This window comes from Vulpes vulpes, chromosome 1, assembly GCF_048418805.1.
Source record: "Vulpes vulpes isolate BD-2025 chromosome 1, VulVul3, whole genome shotgun sequence".
Taxonomy (NCBI): Eukaryota; Metazoa; Chordata; class Mammalia; order Carnivora; family Canidae; genus Vulpes; species Vulpes vulpes.
In genome coordinates, this window is record NC_132780.1 from 50,869,954 (window position 1) to 50,882,210 (window position 12,257).

General features: G+C 38.5%; 1 protein-coding gene across 2 annotated transcripts in view; it reads left to right on the forward strand.

Moving 5' to 3' along the window:
* ERCC6L2 (ERCC excision repair 6 like 2) overlaps positions 1-11,739 on the forward strand; it is a 125,694-nt gene extending 113,955 nt beyond the window's left edge. For both annotated transcript variants that reach the window (XM_025984209.2, XM_072763894.1), the window contains 2 exons: positions 1,954-2,135; positions 9,329-11,739. In XM_025984209.2, coding sequence (XP_025839994.1) covers positions 1,954-2,135; positions 9,329-10,298 — 1,152 coding nt within the window. In that variant the 3' untranslated portion in view covers positions 10,299-11,739. The remainder of the gene's footprint in view (positions 1-1,953; positions 2,136-9,328) is intronic.
* Positions 11,740-12,257: the final 518 nt, after the last annotated feature.

Consider the following 12,257-nt stretch of genomic DNA (forward strand, 5'->3'; position numbering starts at 1 on the left):
TTCCTCTCTGCATATAGAAGGTATCATCTAATTATCTTCTGGTGATGATGGTATTAATGAGAAGTCTGTCTTCAGGTTATTGTCATTTCTTTGTGAGATATTTTGTTTTTTCTCCCTGTTGGTTTTTAAGATATTCTCTATGATATAACAAAGTATAGATTTAATGCTATTTTTCCCACTAGAGATTCTCTCTCCTTTTTTGGTTTGAGGATTCATGCTTTCTTCAGTTACCTGCCATTATAACTTTGCATTATCTTTTCTGTTTTCCCTATTCTTTCTAGTATCTTAGAAATTTTGTTATGTCTTCTTACTCTACCACTTTATCAACTGTCACTGTAGGGCTGTTTTTTAGTGTGTTGCTTTTACTCATATTTTGAGCTTGTTCCTATCTCTGCTTTTTATTTCAAAACTCTATTTCCATTTTAGAGTTTGTGTTTGGTTCTTTTTCAGATCTGCCTATATAATACCCAGTTCTTGTTGGCAGATTCTATTCCTTTATCTTTCTGGACATGCTAATGATTTAAAAAGTTTCTTTCAGGTTGCTTTATTATCTATAATTCCTCCAGTGTGTATTCTCACATTTGTTGCACCTGCCCATTTTCATGGTGGTGGATTTTATATGTTCCTCATAATTTTTGCCTGAGCAACTCGCCACTCCTCACATCCTGGAATCAAAAGCATTCTTTGGATTATGGAAGTCTTCCTATAGTATGTTTTTATATTCATCCTTCATTGAGATCTATAGTTTTCACTGATTCTGGGCCAGTTTTTTATGTTGGTTTTTAGCTTAGATTTCCCATACCACCCAGGTGCTACAAAATGAGATTCCACAATTGGCACAGGGTGGGCATTCCACATTTGACCAGTGATTCTTCCTATATAGAGTATAAAGATAGCCTGCTTCTATCCTGTGTTCCCAGTTTGGACTTTCCTAGCTTTAATTTGCAAATTGGATATCCTCTTAACTCCTCCTTTGTTTGTTTTTTAATGCAGAAAGTCATTTTCATTTCCTCTCTAGACATAGAGGCCTGCAGAATATAATTTAAGGCATTAAGTCCCATTCATCACTATGTTACTTCTTTGCTTTTGACACCTAGAGATTTACCTTTCTTACTTCTGAGCTCAAGTATAATTTTGCTATTGTTGTTATCAAATTGTATCCAATATTTCTCTTTTTGAAATGGGATAGCACTTTCCACATACTCACTGTAGCATCTTCTCAAGGAAATTGGAACCATATAGTTTAAAATTATTTTTTTCTTGACCCAGTGTTTTTAACCATTTATGTTAAACAAGCAACCCATATAGTCTGTAACATAAATAAGATTTTTATCTGTAATTTCAACCAACTGTAGTTAGCATCTTAAAATCACTAAATAGCCTGGCAATCAGTAGAGATTAAAAAGTAGGATTTATGAAAATGATTTCTTACTTACTGATCATATAAAGATTATTATTTGTTAAAAGTTTGGCTACTTACATAAAAGTAAATGCCTGAAAATCTGATTACTAATATTGAGAGAAATTATTGAATTTAAGAATTTTAAATATCTCATTTTTATGCCATTATTCTTATAATCATTACTTTCTATTTCACTTAGTATTATGGATATCACCATGTATATAGAATGAAATCAGTCTTGACAATGAAGGCATCATATTATTGCTATTACTTTTATTACACCTTTAGAGATATATCTTTAACATGTATCTTAAACCATAGACACCATGGAAATATCATAGTATTGCCATTACTTTTCAGAAAGATATAAAAGTAATTTTTCCCTACATCTTCTTTTTAAAAATCTAGATTAACATGTCTCAATGGAATTGGTTGGAGAATATGATATACTTGATTATAAAGAGCTTGGGGGAAAAATAAGGCCATCTCCTCATTTGACCAAAAATGACTATTTTTTTCAGACTTAGTTTTTGCTTTCCTTCTCTTTTCAGACGCATAAAGAAAAAATGAAGACAGATACATTGACATGTACAGAGAAAGGCCAACAACTAAGTGAAGGAAACATTTCATTTCCTCTCTACATTTCACACCCTGTAAGTAAGAAGAAGAAAATAGTCTACCGCACAGAACAGACCATCTTCATAATTGGAGAAACGCCAAAAGGGATCCGCAGGTATATCTATAAAAACACTGGACTTTGGGAATTATTCACAAAAGAAATATAGCTACTTAATAAAATACACAGATTATTTGAATTTTAACCATACTTGGCACCTGAATTTGTACACTTTAAAAAATAAATTCCAAATATTTTAAATGTTTTTAGAAAGCTAAACCCTGAATTGATGAAAAATGAAATCATTTTATATGGATACACAAAATACTTAAGTGCGTTATATGCATTCATTGAATATTTATTGAGCACCTAACATGTACTCCGGCATTGTGCTGGGTGATGAACATAGAGGGTAAAAAAGGACATAGAGCTTATAGTGCAGTGGGAGTTGGCATTGAACCATAAAATTTTCAAAAATAAAAAAAAACTTATAAATAATTATAAAATTATATAAGAAAGAAGTGGACAGGCCTCCTTGATAGAGAATAATGGGATCCGGAAGGGTGCAGATAGCTTTCAGGAAAGACCTCATGACAGAATTGACATCTGTGACCTGAGAGATAACCAGGCAAAGAACTAGAGTAAGAACATCCTTGTGAGACAGAACATGAGAGACTCCTAACTCTGGGAAATGAACTAGGGGTGGTAGAAAGGGAGGTGGGCCGGTGGGGGGGGGGGGGTGACTGGGTGACGGGCACTGAAGGGGGGCACTTGATGGGATGAGCACTGGGTGTTACTCTATATGTTGGCGAATTGAGCACCAATAAAAAATTAACAAAAAAAAAAAAGAACCTCCTTGTGGAGGGAAGAGGTCAGGTGTGTTCAAGGAACTGAGAGAAGACTTGTGAACTTAGCGCATGAACCAAGTAGACTGCCATGAGACAAAGGCCAAGACAGGTGGGGCTGGAGCATGCAAAACCCTATAGGTTGTGGACAAGTTTTGGATTTTATTCTGAGTGCAGCCGAAAGCTATTGAAACATGAACATGATCTGATGTATGTTTCCAAAAGATTGTTCTAGTTGCTGCGTGGAAGAAGCAGATTAGGGGAAACTGGAAGGAACTAGTCAGTGGTGGTTTGCAATACAGTGGTTGTCATGGAGACAGTTAAATACATGAATTCAGTCTGGTACTGGACTAGTCGTTGGAACAACAGACTGGATTTACTAAATAGGGAAAACTGGAAGAGAAGAGTTTGGATTGAAAAAAATCAAGAGTTCTCTTTTTGCTCATATATTAAATTTGAGGTTCTGTGGAAATTCCAAATAGGCAATAGATACGCTCCTCTAGGGTTTGGGGGCTGGAGATCTAGGTATGGAAGTCATCAGCATTGAGATTATAAATGATTTTAGAGCCACTGACTGTGTGAATAACCTAGGAACCTACCTAGCACTGAGAGGAGCGAAGAAGCCCCAAGACTAAACCTTCAGGTGACAGTGGCCCACTGGGTAGGAGGCACAATAAAAGGAAGGAGCACTTTACTTTATTAAATGCTTTTGAGAACCAGAATTAGATGAAGTGGGAAAGTGCCTCCTGGAACTGGCAGCAGAGAACTCATTGGCCACCTTGATGTGAGCAGTCCGTAAATCCATGGGCAGGTGCCGGGGTGAGGTAGTGGGCAAGCAGGGGATGGGCAGACCCTGTAACAGCTCTTTGAGAGTGAAAAGTAGCAGGAGCTGGAGGCCGTTATGGGTCAAAGATAAGTTTTTTTTAAGTTGGGAAGACAATAGAACCTGTTTGTGTGTTGAGGGAAAAGACTAATAGGGGAAAAAGAGATCATGCCAAAGACATGATAACAGAAGTCCCAGAGGCAGGAGAGGGTGTGATCCAGACCACTGAGGAAGGTCTAGCCTTCTAGATGAAGGGATGAAGACAGGCATTGATATGGTGATATTTCCTCAAAGTATTAAGAATTAAAGTATCGTTTCAGAGGGAAAGAAATTTCAGGAGAGAAAAGTCATATAATAAAGCACTTAAAAAGTAGGATAGCAAGCTTAGTGAGACTAGAATTCATGGCTCATGTTAAGTCCCTGATGGAGAGTAATTCCAATAGAAACATCCATGCAGGGCAGTCCTGGTGGCTCAGCGGTTTAGTGTCACCTTCGGCCGGGGTTGTGATCCTAGAGACCCAGAATCGAGTCCCACGTTGGGCTCCCTGCATGGAGCCTGCTTCTCCCTCTGCGTGTGTCTCTGCCTCTCTCTCTCTGTGTGTGTGGCTCTCATGAATAAATAAAATCTTTAAAAAATAAAAATAAAAGCTTTAAAAAAAAAAAACAAAACATCCATGCAGTTGTGCAGACTTTGTTCAGCAAGCTTCAATTGCTCCATTGCAGACACAGAATAGAGATGGCTGGGTTTTATCAGGAGTTAGAATGGAGGGAAAGAGAAGCAAGGAAGCTGAAGGTTGTTTGCAAAGGAGTAATTACAAAGTTGAACCTAAACGAGATGAAGGGGAGACTTGATGAGGTCAGAAGTATCTTCCAGCATTGTTGTCATTGGGGAATTGAATGATTGAGCTGGTGTATGAGGTGAGTGAATTCAGGGATTTGCAGGTTGTGCAATTGATGGTAATGATGGTAGCTGTCTGTGGTCTTGGGAATAGGGACCTGATATGCGGTTGAGTCTTGGGTCAGGGGTGGTAAAGAAAATTGGTAGGCCAGAAGTTGGAGTTAGGTGGAGCATCTACATGAATATTGGTGTTATCAAGAATGATGAGGGGCACCTGGGTGGCCCAGTCAGTTAAGTGTCTGCCTTTAGCTCAGGTCATGATCTCAGGGTCCTGGAATTGAGCCCCACATAGGGCTCCCTGCTCAGTTACAGAGCCTACTTCTCCCTCTCCCTCCACTCCTCCCTTTGCTTGTATTCTCTCGCTCTCAAATAAATAAATAAAATTTTAAAAAACAAAAGGATGATGGCAGGAGATGGGAAAGGAAGTAGAGTTAATCTTGAGTGTTCAGTCATTAGTGGGAAGCAATTAAAAGATCAGTTAACATGAGGGAGAGAATGGTTTAGCGAGATAGCATAAACCTAAAAGAGGGGAAGGAATCTCCAAGAGAAAGAGAATATTGGTCTGGAAGCAGCAATGTGAACCATGAACCCTGAGGTTTAGGGTGTAAGGCATAGGAGCCTTAGCTTGTGAGGGCTGCATAGGAGGAGGTGGTATGAGGGGACAGAGGGACCATTCCAGGAGAAGAACAGGGGAGTTGGTAGATCACAGCCTGGTTCTGGGGGCATCGAAGGACAGTCTGGAAGGGTGAGGGATTGAATTAGATTGGGGATGAAGAGACTAGGAGGGGATGAGAGATTAGGAAGGGATGAGAGGCTCCAGGTAAGTGAGGAGTAGCGGCTGAAGTAAGCAGGGATGCAAGTCGTGGTCAAATTGGCCCTGAAGACCTCTGCAGAGTGTGGGCAAATAGTGATGGCTCTCTGGGTTCGAGATTCTCTCTGCAAGGGTTTGGCAGCTCCTCAGCAGGTGTGGTGGGTTGGAGACTCTCAGCTGTCACCATTGCCCAGAAAGGTGAACACTCCACATGCTACAGTGGCATATCTCCTCTTAAACAGACTTATAACTCCGATTCTGGGCAAATTTGGGACAATTTACTTGAGGCATTTATTTTGCTGAGAGGCAGGCCATAATGCATTTTACCAGTTTTTGAGGAGCACAAGTGTCCTTATCCCCTTTAGCACTATATATAAAAATAAAACTATTAACAATGATTAGTTTTTGCCTTCTTCCTTCTTTGTCTATTCATCCTAGGGAAGAAATGTCTCAGGCTAAGTGAAAGGCTAACCTTAGAATACCAACATCTGAGCCAGGGCATGGTGTCAGAACTCCTGACGTCTTTCCCGCTAACCATTCCCCTGTTTGAGATTCTGGAATCTATACCAGCTGCAGCCCTCAGGTCACTGGAATGAAGTTTCAGTCCCCCCTTCACTTCAGAAAGCTCAGGCAAATAGAAGATGGTGTAGCTGGGTTCTACCCCTTTCCCTCAGTTCCTCTGGCAAAGGGGAGAGAACTAGTATTATATCATGACACACAACTACCCTGGATATATTTGCTGAGAGATACTGATCTCTGGTTTCCTTTTTTTCCTTTCTCTGTAGTGGCTTCTGAGTGTCTACTCTAGTTTACTAAATTGTTCTTAGAAAATGGCTAACGTGGGCAGCCCAGTGGCTCAGCTGTGTAGCGCTGCCTTCAGCCCAGGGCGTGACCCTGGAGACCCGGGATTGAGTCTGTAAACAAGTGGCTAAACTTACACCTCCTGATTGTAACTTGCACTTACTTAAATACTTAGAAAAAATTCTTTTAAAGACCAAAAATTATGAAAGCAAGTTAGAAGGCAAAAATAAAATGAATTATAATCGTAACTCATCCTGTGAGGGGCAACGGCAAACCTAATTTACTTGCATATTACTGACATAACATGGGTCAGAAACAGCTCTCCTCCCAGAAGTGACAGAATTGTAGGATTGTGAGTGAGTCAGCACAGCAAAGGTGAAAGTACTTTGGCAGCTGCTGAGACCCCACCAAGTCTTGGATAAATAAAAAGACATCAGCCTATAACTCTGCCATTAACTTAATCTTTGCAGCACAAATATTTGTTAGGAATGCCATGAAAATGGATTTGGAGATGATTAATAAACAAAACAATAATACCTCATTACTTCATATGAAGTGAAAACTGGAGCCTTTTAAGAATGTGCTTGTTGCTTTCCAACAAGAACACTGGCAATTTCCAGGACAGAAAATTGGAAGCTTGTATTTGTGTTATTAAATACCCTGGTGGCCATAAGAATGGCTGTTGATCAGGCGTAGATAATATCTGGATGTGGAACAGTTAACAGGACCCGTGTGGTAAGGACTAGGAGCCAGCATGCTCCTCTTGGAGCCATGTAAGAAAGTCCTGAGCATGCGGGATGGATTGCCACTAAAATCACAGGAAACACAAACTGTATGACCTGACCTGAGCAGCAAAAAATAACAGTGGCTTTAAAGCTCCTATTTACATACATTACAAATAAATAATTATTTTACTTTCAGGATTCTCTGTTGTGTTCAGGAGAAAATTCAAACTTCTGAAATTGACATACAAACCCCTCATGATTTTCAGCCTCTTCCTTAGCTGTTTCTCCTGCCCCCCTGTGCGCCAGGTCCTCTCAGAAGTAGGCCTGTGCCTGTTCTCCCTCTGCCTGGAAAGTTTCCTTGCTCATCCTTACCTGACTGGTAGCACCAAAGAAGCCTTCTCTGCTACCTTACCCATGACCCCATCGCTGGCTTAGGTACCTCTTCTGTGGGTACCCCCAGGGCCCTATATTTACATCCATAGTGGACTTATCACTCCCTTCTGGTTTGATTTGTATGCACCTGTCTCCCCCCAGCTTGACTATAAATGCCTCGAAGAATATAGTAGTAGGGCTGTTCACAGTGCCTATCACATAAAGGGTCTATAAATTTTGTTGAATGCATAAATGACTGTTTTGAGGAAATATTATATAAAATAAAAATATATTCTAGAACTTTGAGACTATTAACCATGTGCTACAACACTGTCTCTTGTCTCTGGCTTTTGTTTAAAAGAATATCTGACTGAACATTGAGCATTCCTGATACATGGCCCAAACTCAGCATCATCAGAGCAATCCCTCTGTCTTAGTCTACTCCGTCTCCCGTAACAAAATACCACAGACTGGGTCTTAAACAACAAAGTTATTTCTCACAGTTCTAGAGCCTGGGAAGTTCAAGATCAGGATGCCAGCTGATTTGGATTCTGGTGAGGGTTCTCCTCCTGGCTTGCAATGGTGACCTTCTCACCACATCCTCTCATGGTGGAGAAAGATCTCTCTGGTGGCTTCTCATGACCTTCTTTAATCTTAATTACCTTCTAAAGGATCTATCTCCAAACCCAGTCACACTGAGGAATTAGGGCTTCAACATCTGAATTTGAGGGGGACACACTTCAGTCCATAGCACTCTCATCTGGGGAAGGGAGCAGAGTCTGGTGTCTAGGCTCCTGAAATGATCTTTCTTTCTGCCTCTGTCTTACAAGGGTTCTGGAAGGCCCATTTCCTCATATATGCATACAACAGCTTTTATTAGTATTTTATAGCAAGAGTGAAACTCACTGCTTTTTTTTTTCTTAAGATTTTATTTATCTATCCATGATAGATACACAGAGAGAGAGAGAGAGAGGCAGAGACACAGGCAGAGAGAGAAGCAGGCTCCACGCCGGGAGCCCAACCCGAGACCCAATCCCTGGACTCCAGGATCACGCCCCGGGCCAAAGGCAGGCCCCAAACCGCTGAGCCACCCAGGGATCCCCAAACTCACTGTTTTAAATAGCATCTCACTTCTTAGTTTAGCTGTCTATACCCAAGTTGAACCAGGTGGGAGAAGAAAGAATCTAGGTTTATCAGTTTTGAATTTTCCTTTAAGATTATCAAAACGTTTGTGAAATTTCTATGTTATATTTGTGGAAGAAGGAAAAAGAGGAGAGAGAAGAAAAAAAAGCCCCTTTATTTTTTCAGAATTTTCTCTTTTTCCATTCATTAAGACCTTTCTTTGACAATTGTAGGACTTAAATGCAATATAGATTTTCAAGTACAGATTTTACAAATTATGATTCTCATATCAGTCATAAATTGGCTGGCTGGAGCCAAATTGCATGCTGCAATCCCACAATTCCCAGGAAATACTTAATAGCATAAATCAGAATGACTTAAAAAGCTGGTGAGGTGACTTCATGAGCTAAAGGTTATTTTCAGTAGCATAAGAGGTCACATCCTGCTAGTGTAAAATAAATGCATTTTCATTACAGAATTAAGCTAATGTACACTGCATGAATAGAATTACAAGGGGACCCCTGAACAACATGGGTTTGAACAGTGTAAATCCAGTTCTAGGCAACATTTTTTTGGTAAATACAGTAGTGTGTAAATGTATTTTCTTTATGATTTCTTAATGACATTTTCCTTTTCTCTAGCTTACTTTATTGTAAGAATACAGCACACAATACATATAACATACAAAATATGTGTTGACTGTTTTATGTTATCAATAAGGTTTCCAGTCAACAGTAGGCTAATGTTGGGGAGAATCAAAAGTTATACTTATATTTTCAACTGCATGGGGAAACCTAACACCCTTGTTTTCAAGGGTCAAATATACATTGCTTTATATAATATCAATGGTGATGAGTTCTTTAAAAATAAATGTAATAAAAATAACCTCTGCTTTTGTTCATTAAATCTTCAGAAAACAATTTCAAGAAATGGCTTCTTATTTTAACTTCCCTTCTGTAAAGGAATTTGCTAGCCATATAACCAATGCCACATCAGAAGAACGACAGAAAATGCTAAAAGACTTTTATGCTTCTCAATATCCAGAGGTAAAAGATTTTTTTGTGGATTCTGATGCAGAACTCATTAAATCTTCCCATCAGAAAAGAGAACGTGTCAGGAATAAGTCTGAAAAAAATGAATCTCTTATAAAAGAAAGGCTGTCAGATTCTGAAACTTTGTCATTTAAAGATACTTCCAAAAAAGTTTCTCAAATTTATAGCCCAAAAATACATAAAGAAAAATCAGTTAAGTTTCAAAATCACAGTTTCCATAGAGAAGTGGTGCTTTCTAATGATGGAGAAACTAATGAATCACCTCTAAGTTCAACCCAAGAGACTGACAATGGGAAAAACAGCCAAGCCCCTAAAAACATTATAGCATCCTGTTCCCTGAACACTAAGTCTGAAGCAGATGAATTAGAAAAACTGGAATATACCATGAAAGATGAACAAAACCTAACAAGAAGAGGCATTTCAAGAAATGAGCCCCTTTTCAAAGTGGAAAACAAAAAGATAAATCCAGTGTTAGGAGACACTTCTGTGGTAGGCTTACTTGGTGACACGTCTATTCTTGATGACCTCTTTAAAAGTCATGGGAATGGTCCCACACAACTGCCAAGGAAAGTTATTTCAGGGCCCATGGAAAAAGCAAAACAGAGACCAAAAGATTTCTGGGACATCTTGAATGAACAGAATGATGACAGTCTTAGTAAACTCACCGACTTGGCAGTGATAGAGACTCTGTGTGAAAAAGTGCCCCTTGCTGCATCCTCCAAAAGGAAAGAGGAGCTGGAAACCTCACTTTGGAAATCAAATGAGAAATTTTTGTGGAAAAAATTGAGTTCAAGTGATACAGATGAAAACACAATGAATGCACAAAAGTAATGCATAAAGAAACATAGAATGAATTACTGTGACCAGTGGACTTCAGCCACGTCTTTACAGCTCTGTATTCCACACTCACTACGTTTACCTGCAGCACAGCTGTCAACACACATTTTTATTAAACACTTGCTCTAGCGCTGTTTTAGCCTAAAAGGTTATCATGTATTTGTTTTCCTTGATATCTGACTTGATCTTTTAAAAATATGATTGAATTATAGTATAAACATCTTTATGAAATAGAAAAGGTCTAGATTTGTTATCAGGAAACCTGGGACATCTCCCTTATTGTGTAATTATGTGCCTGTAGATAAGTCACTTACACTTACCTTGGTGTGCAGATAGTTCCTAATATGAAAGATGAAGGGTTTGAACTCAAAGAACAATGTGTGTCCTTCCAGCTTAAAAAAAGCTTTGGTTTACTCTCCCAGATTCCAGTAAGTCACAGGCCAAAATATGGTCATCCCCCAAATCAGGTGTACATTGATGTCTTTCTTTCTTAGTAGCATTTTGAAAATTATTAACTGTTTTACTTTTTCCAAAGTATCATGTACTATTACTAAATTATTTGAGATGAAAGTAATAGCTAGTACTGAACATATGTATTAAAATAATAAGTTTATAACTGCTCAAAATCAAAGGGTTAATGTATAACTGTACTACAAAAGTCATATGTATAACTGTATGACAAGTCATAAAACCAATAGCCACAGAACGTAATGCCTCAACTTTTATACAACAGGATTTAATCAATATAAATTAAACTTTGTGTAGTATTTTTATATTAAGTATGGAGAAATGAAAACTTTTCTTTAAATTAAACTTTTATATTAAGTATGGAGAAATGAGTTTTATTTAAAACTCTTCTATTTTGTTGAATTTAATTTATATGGTATACAATCTACAGAATGTGCTTATTGTTGAATTCATTTATGTGGAAACATCCATTCAGGCTCTATGTATACTGTGCCAGAGGCTTGAGATGCACAGGTGAGTTACCACTACAGGCAAAAAAACAGGAAACCACCTCTGTAAAGAGTCACATCTATAAAGCCCCTGTCCTCATGCCTGGCATGTGGTAGCAGGAACCCGAGGCTTCTACTGATCCACATTCAGATGCACGGTGGCTCATTTCCTTCAGTGGAGCTCTGGGAGCTTGGGTGGGCAGGAGGAAAAATAGGAAATAGCAGTGAGCCAGGAAGGGGTGGTGCTCGGAGCCCAGGGCCTTCAGAGTACCCACCTTGCAGGAGAACCATGGCTGTAAATGGAGAAATAAAAACAAAAAAAAAACAAATCTTTTCTCAAGGGACCAAGTGACCAAATATGTTCTTTGGGATGTTGTTGAGAGCTGTGAAATCTATTTTATATCATGACCCAATACATATGTGTTAATACATATATAAGATTAAAATAAAATGTTTATGAAATAATATTTACCCATAAAGCATGCAGTGTACTTTGATATTTCCTTTCCTGTTACGCTTTTGGCTCTTAATATATGTGTGTTTTTTAATGTTCTCATAACCCACTAAATTGATCTTATGACCCATTAATGATTGGAAATCACAGTTTGCAAATCATTGTTTTAGATTATATAGATTATACATAGAATATATATATTATATATAGATTATAGAGAGTCTTTTTTTTTCTATTTGCAGCTGATCTATATCCACACTTATCAGATGCTGAATTTCACCACTGAGGTGCTTGCTACAGAATGAATATACTGTGTATCTGTGGTAGATATTAAATGTTGTTAGCCTGCTGTGGGAATAGCTGTAGGAGGAGCCCGGATAAGCAAGTGGACCTCTTCATCTCAGTTAAATACCAGATGGTAGAGTTCAGGCATTTTAATAAAAGTGGCTCTTGAATAAAATAAAGTACCTTTAAAAACTTTAATATAGATAGGACCTTCGAATCATAAAATGATATTCATACAATATAATGAAATAGTATTAA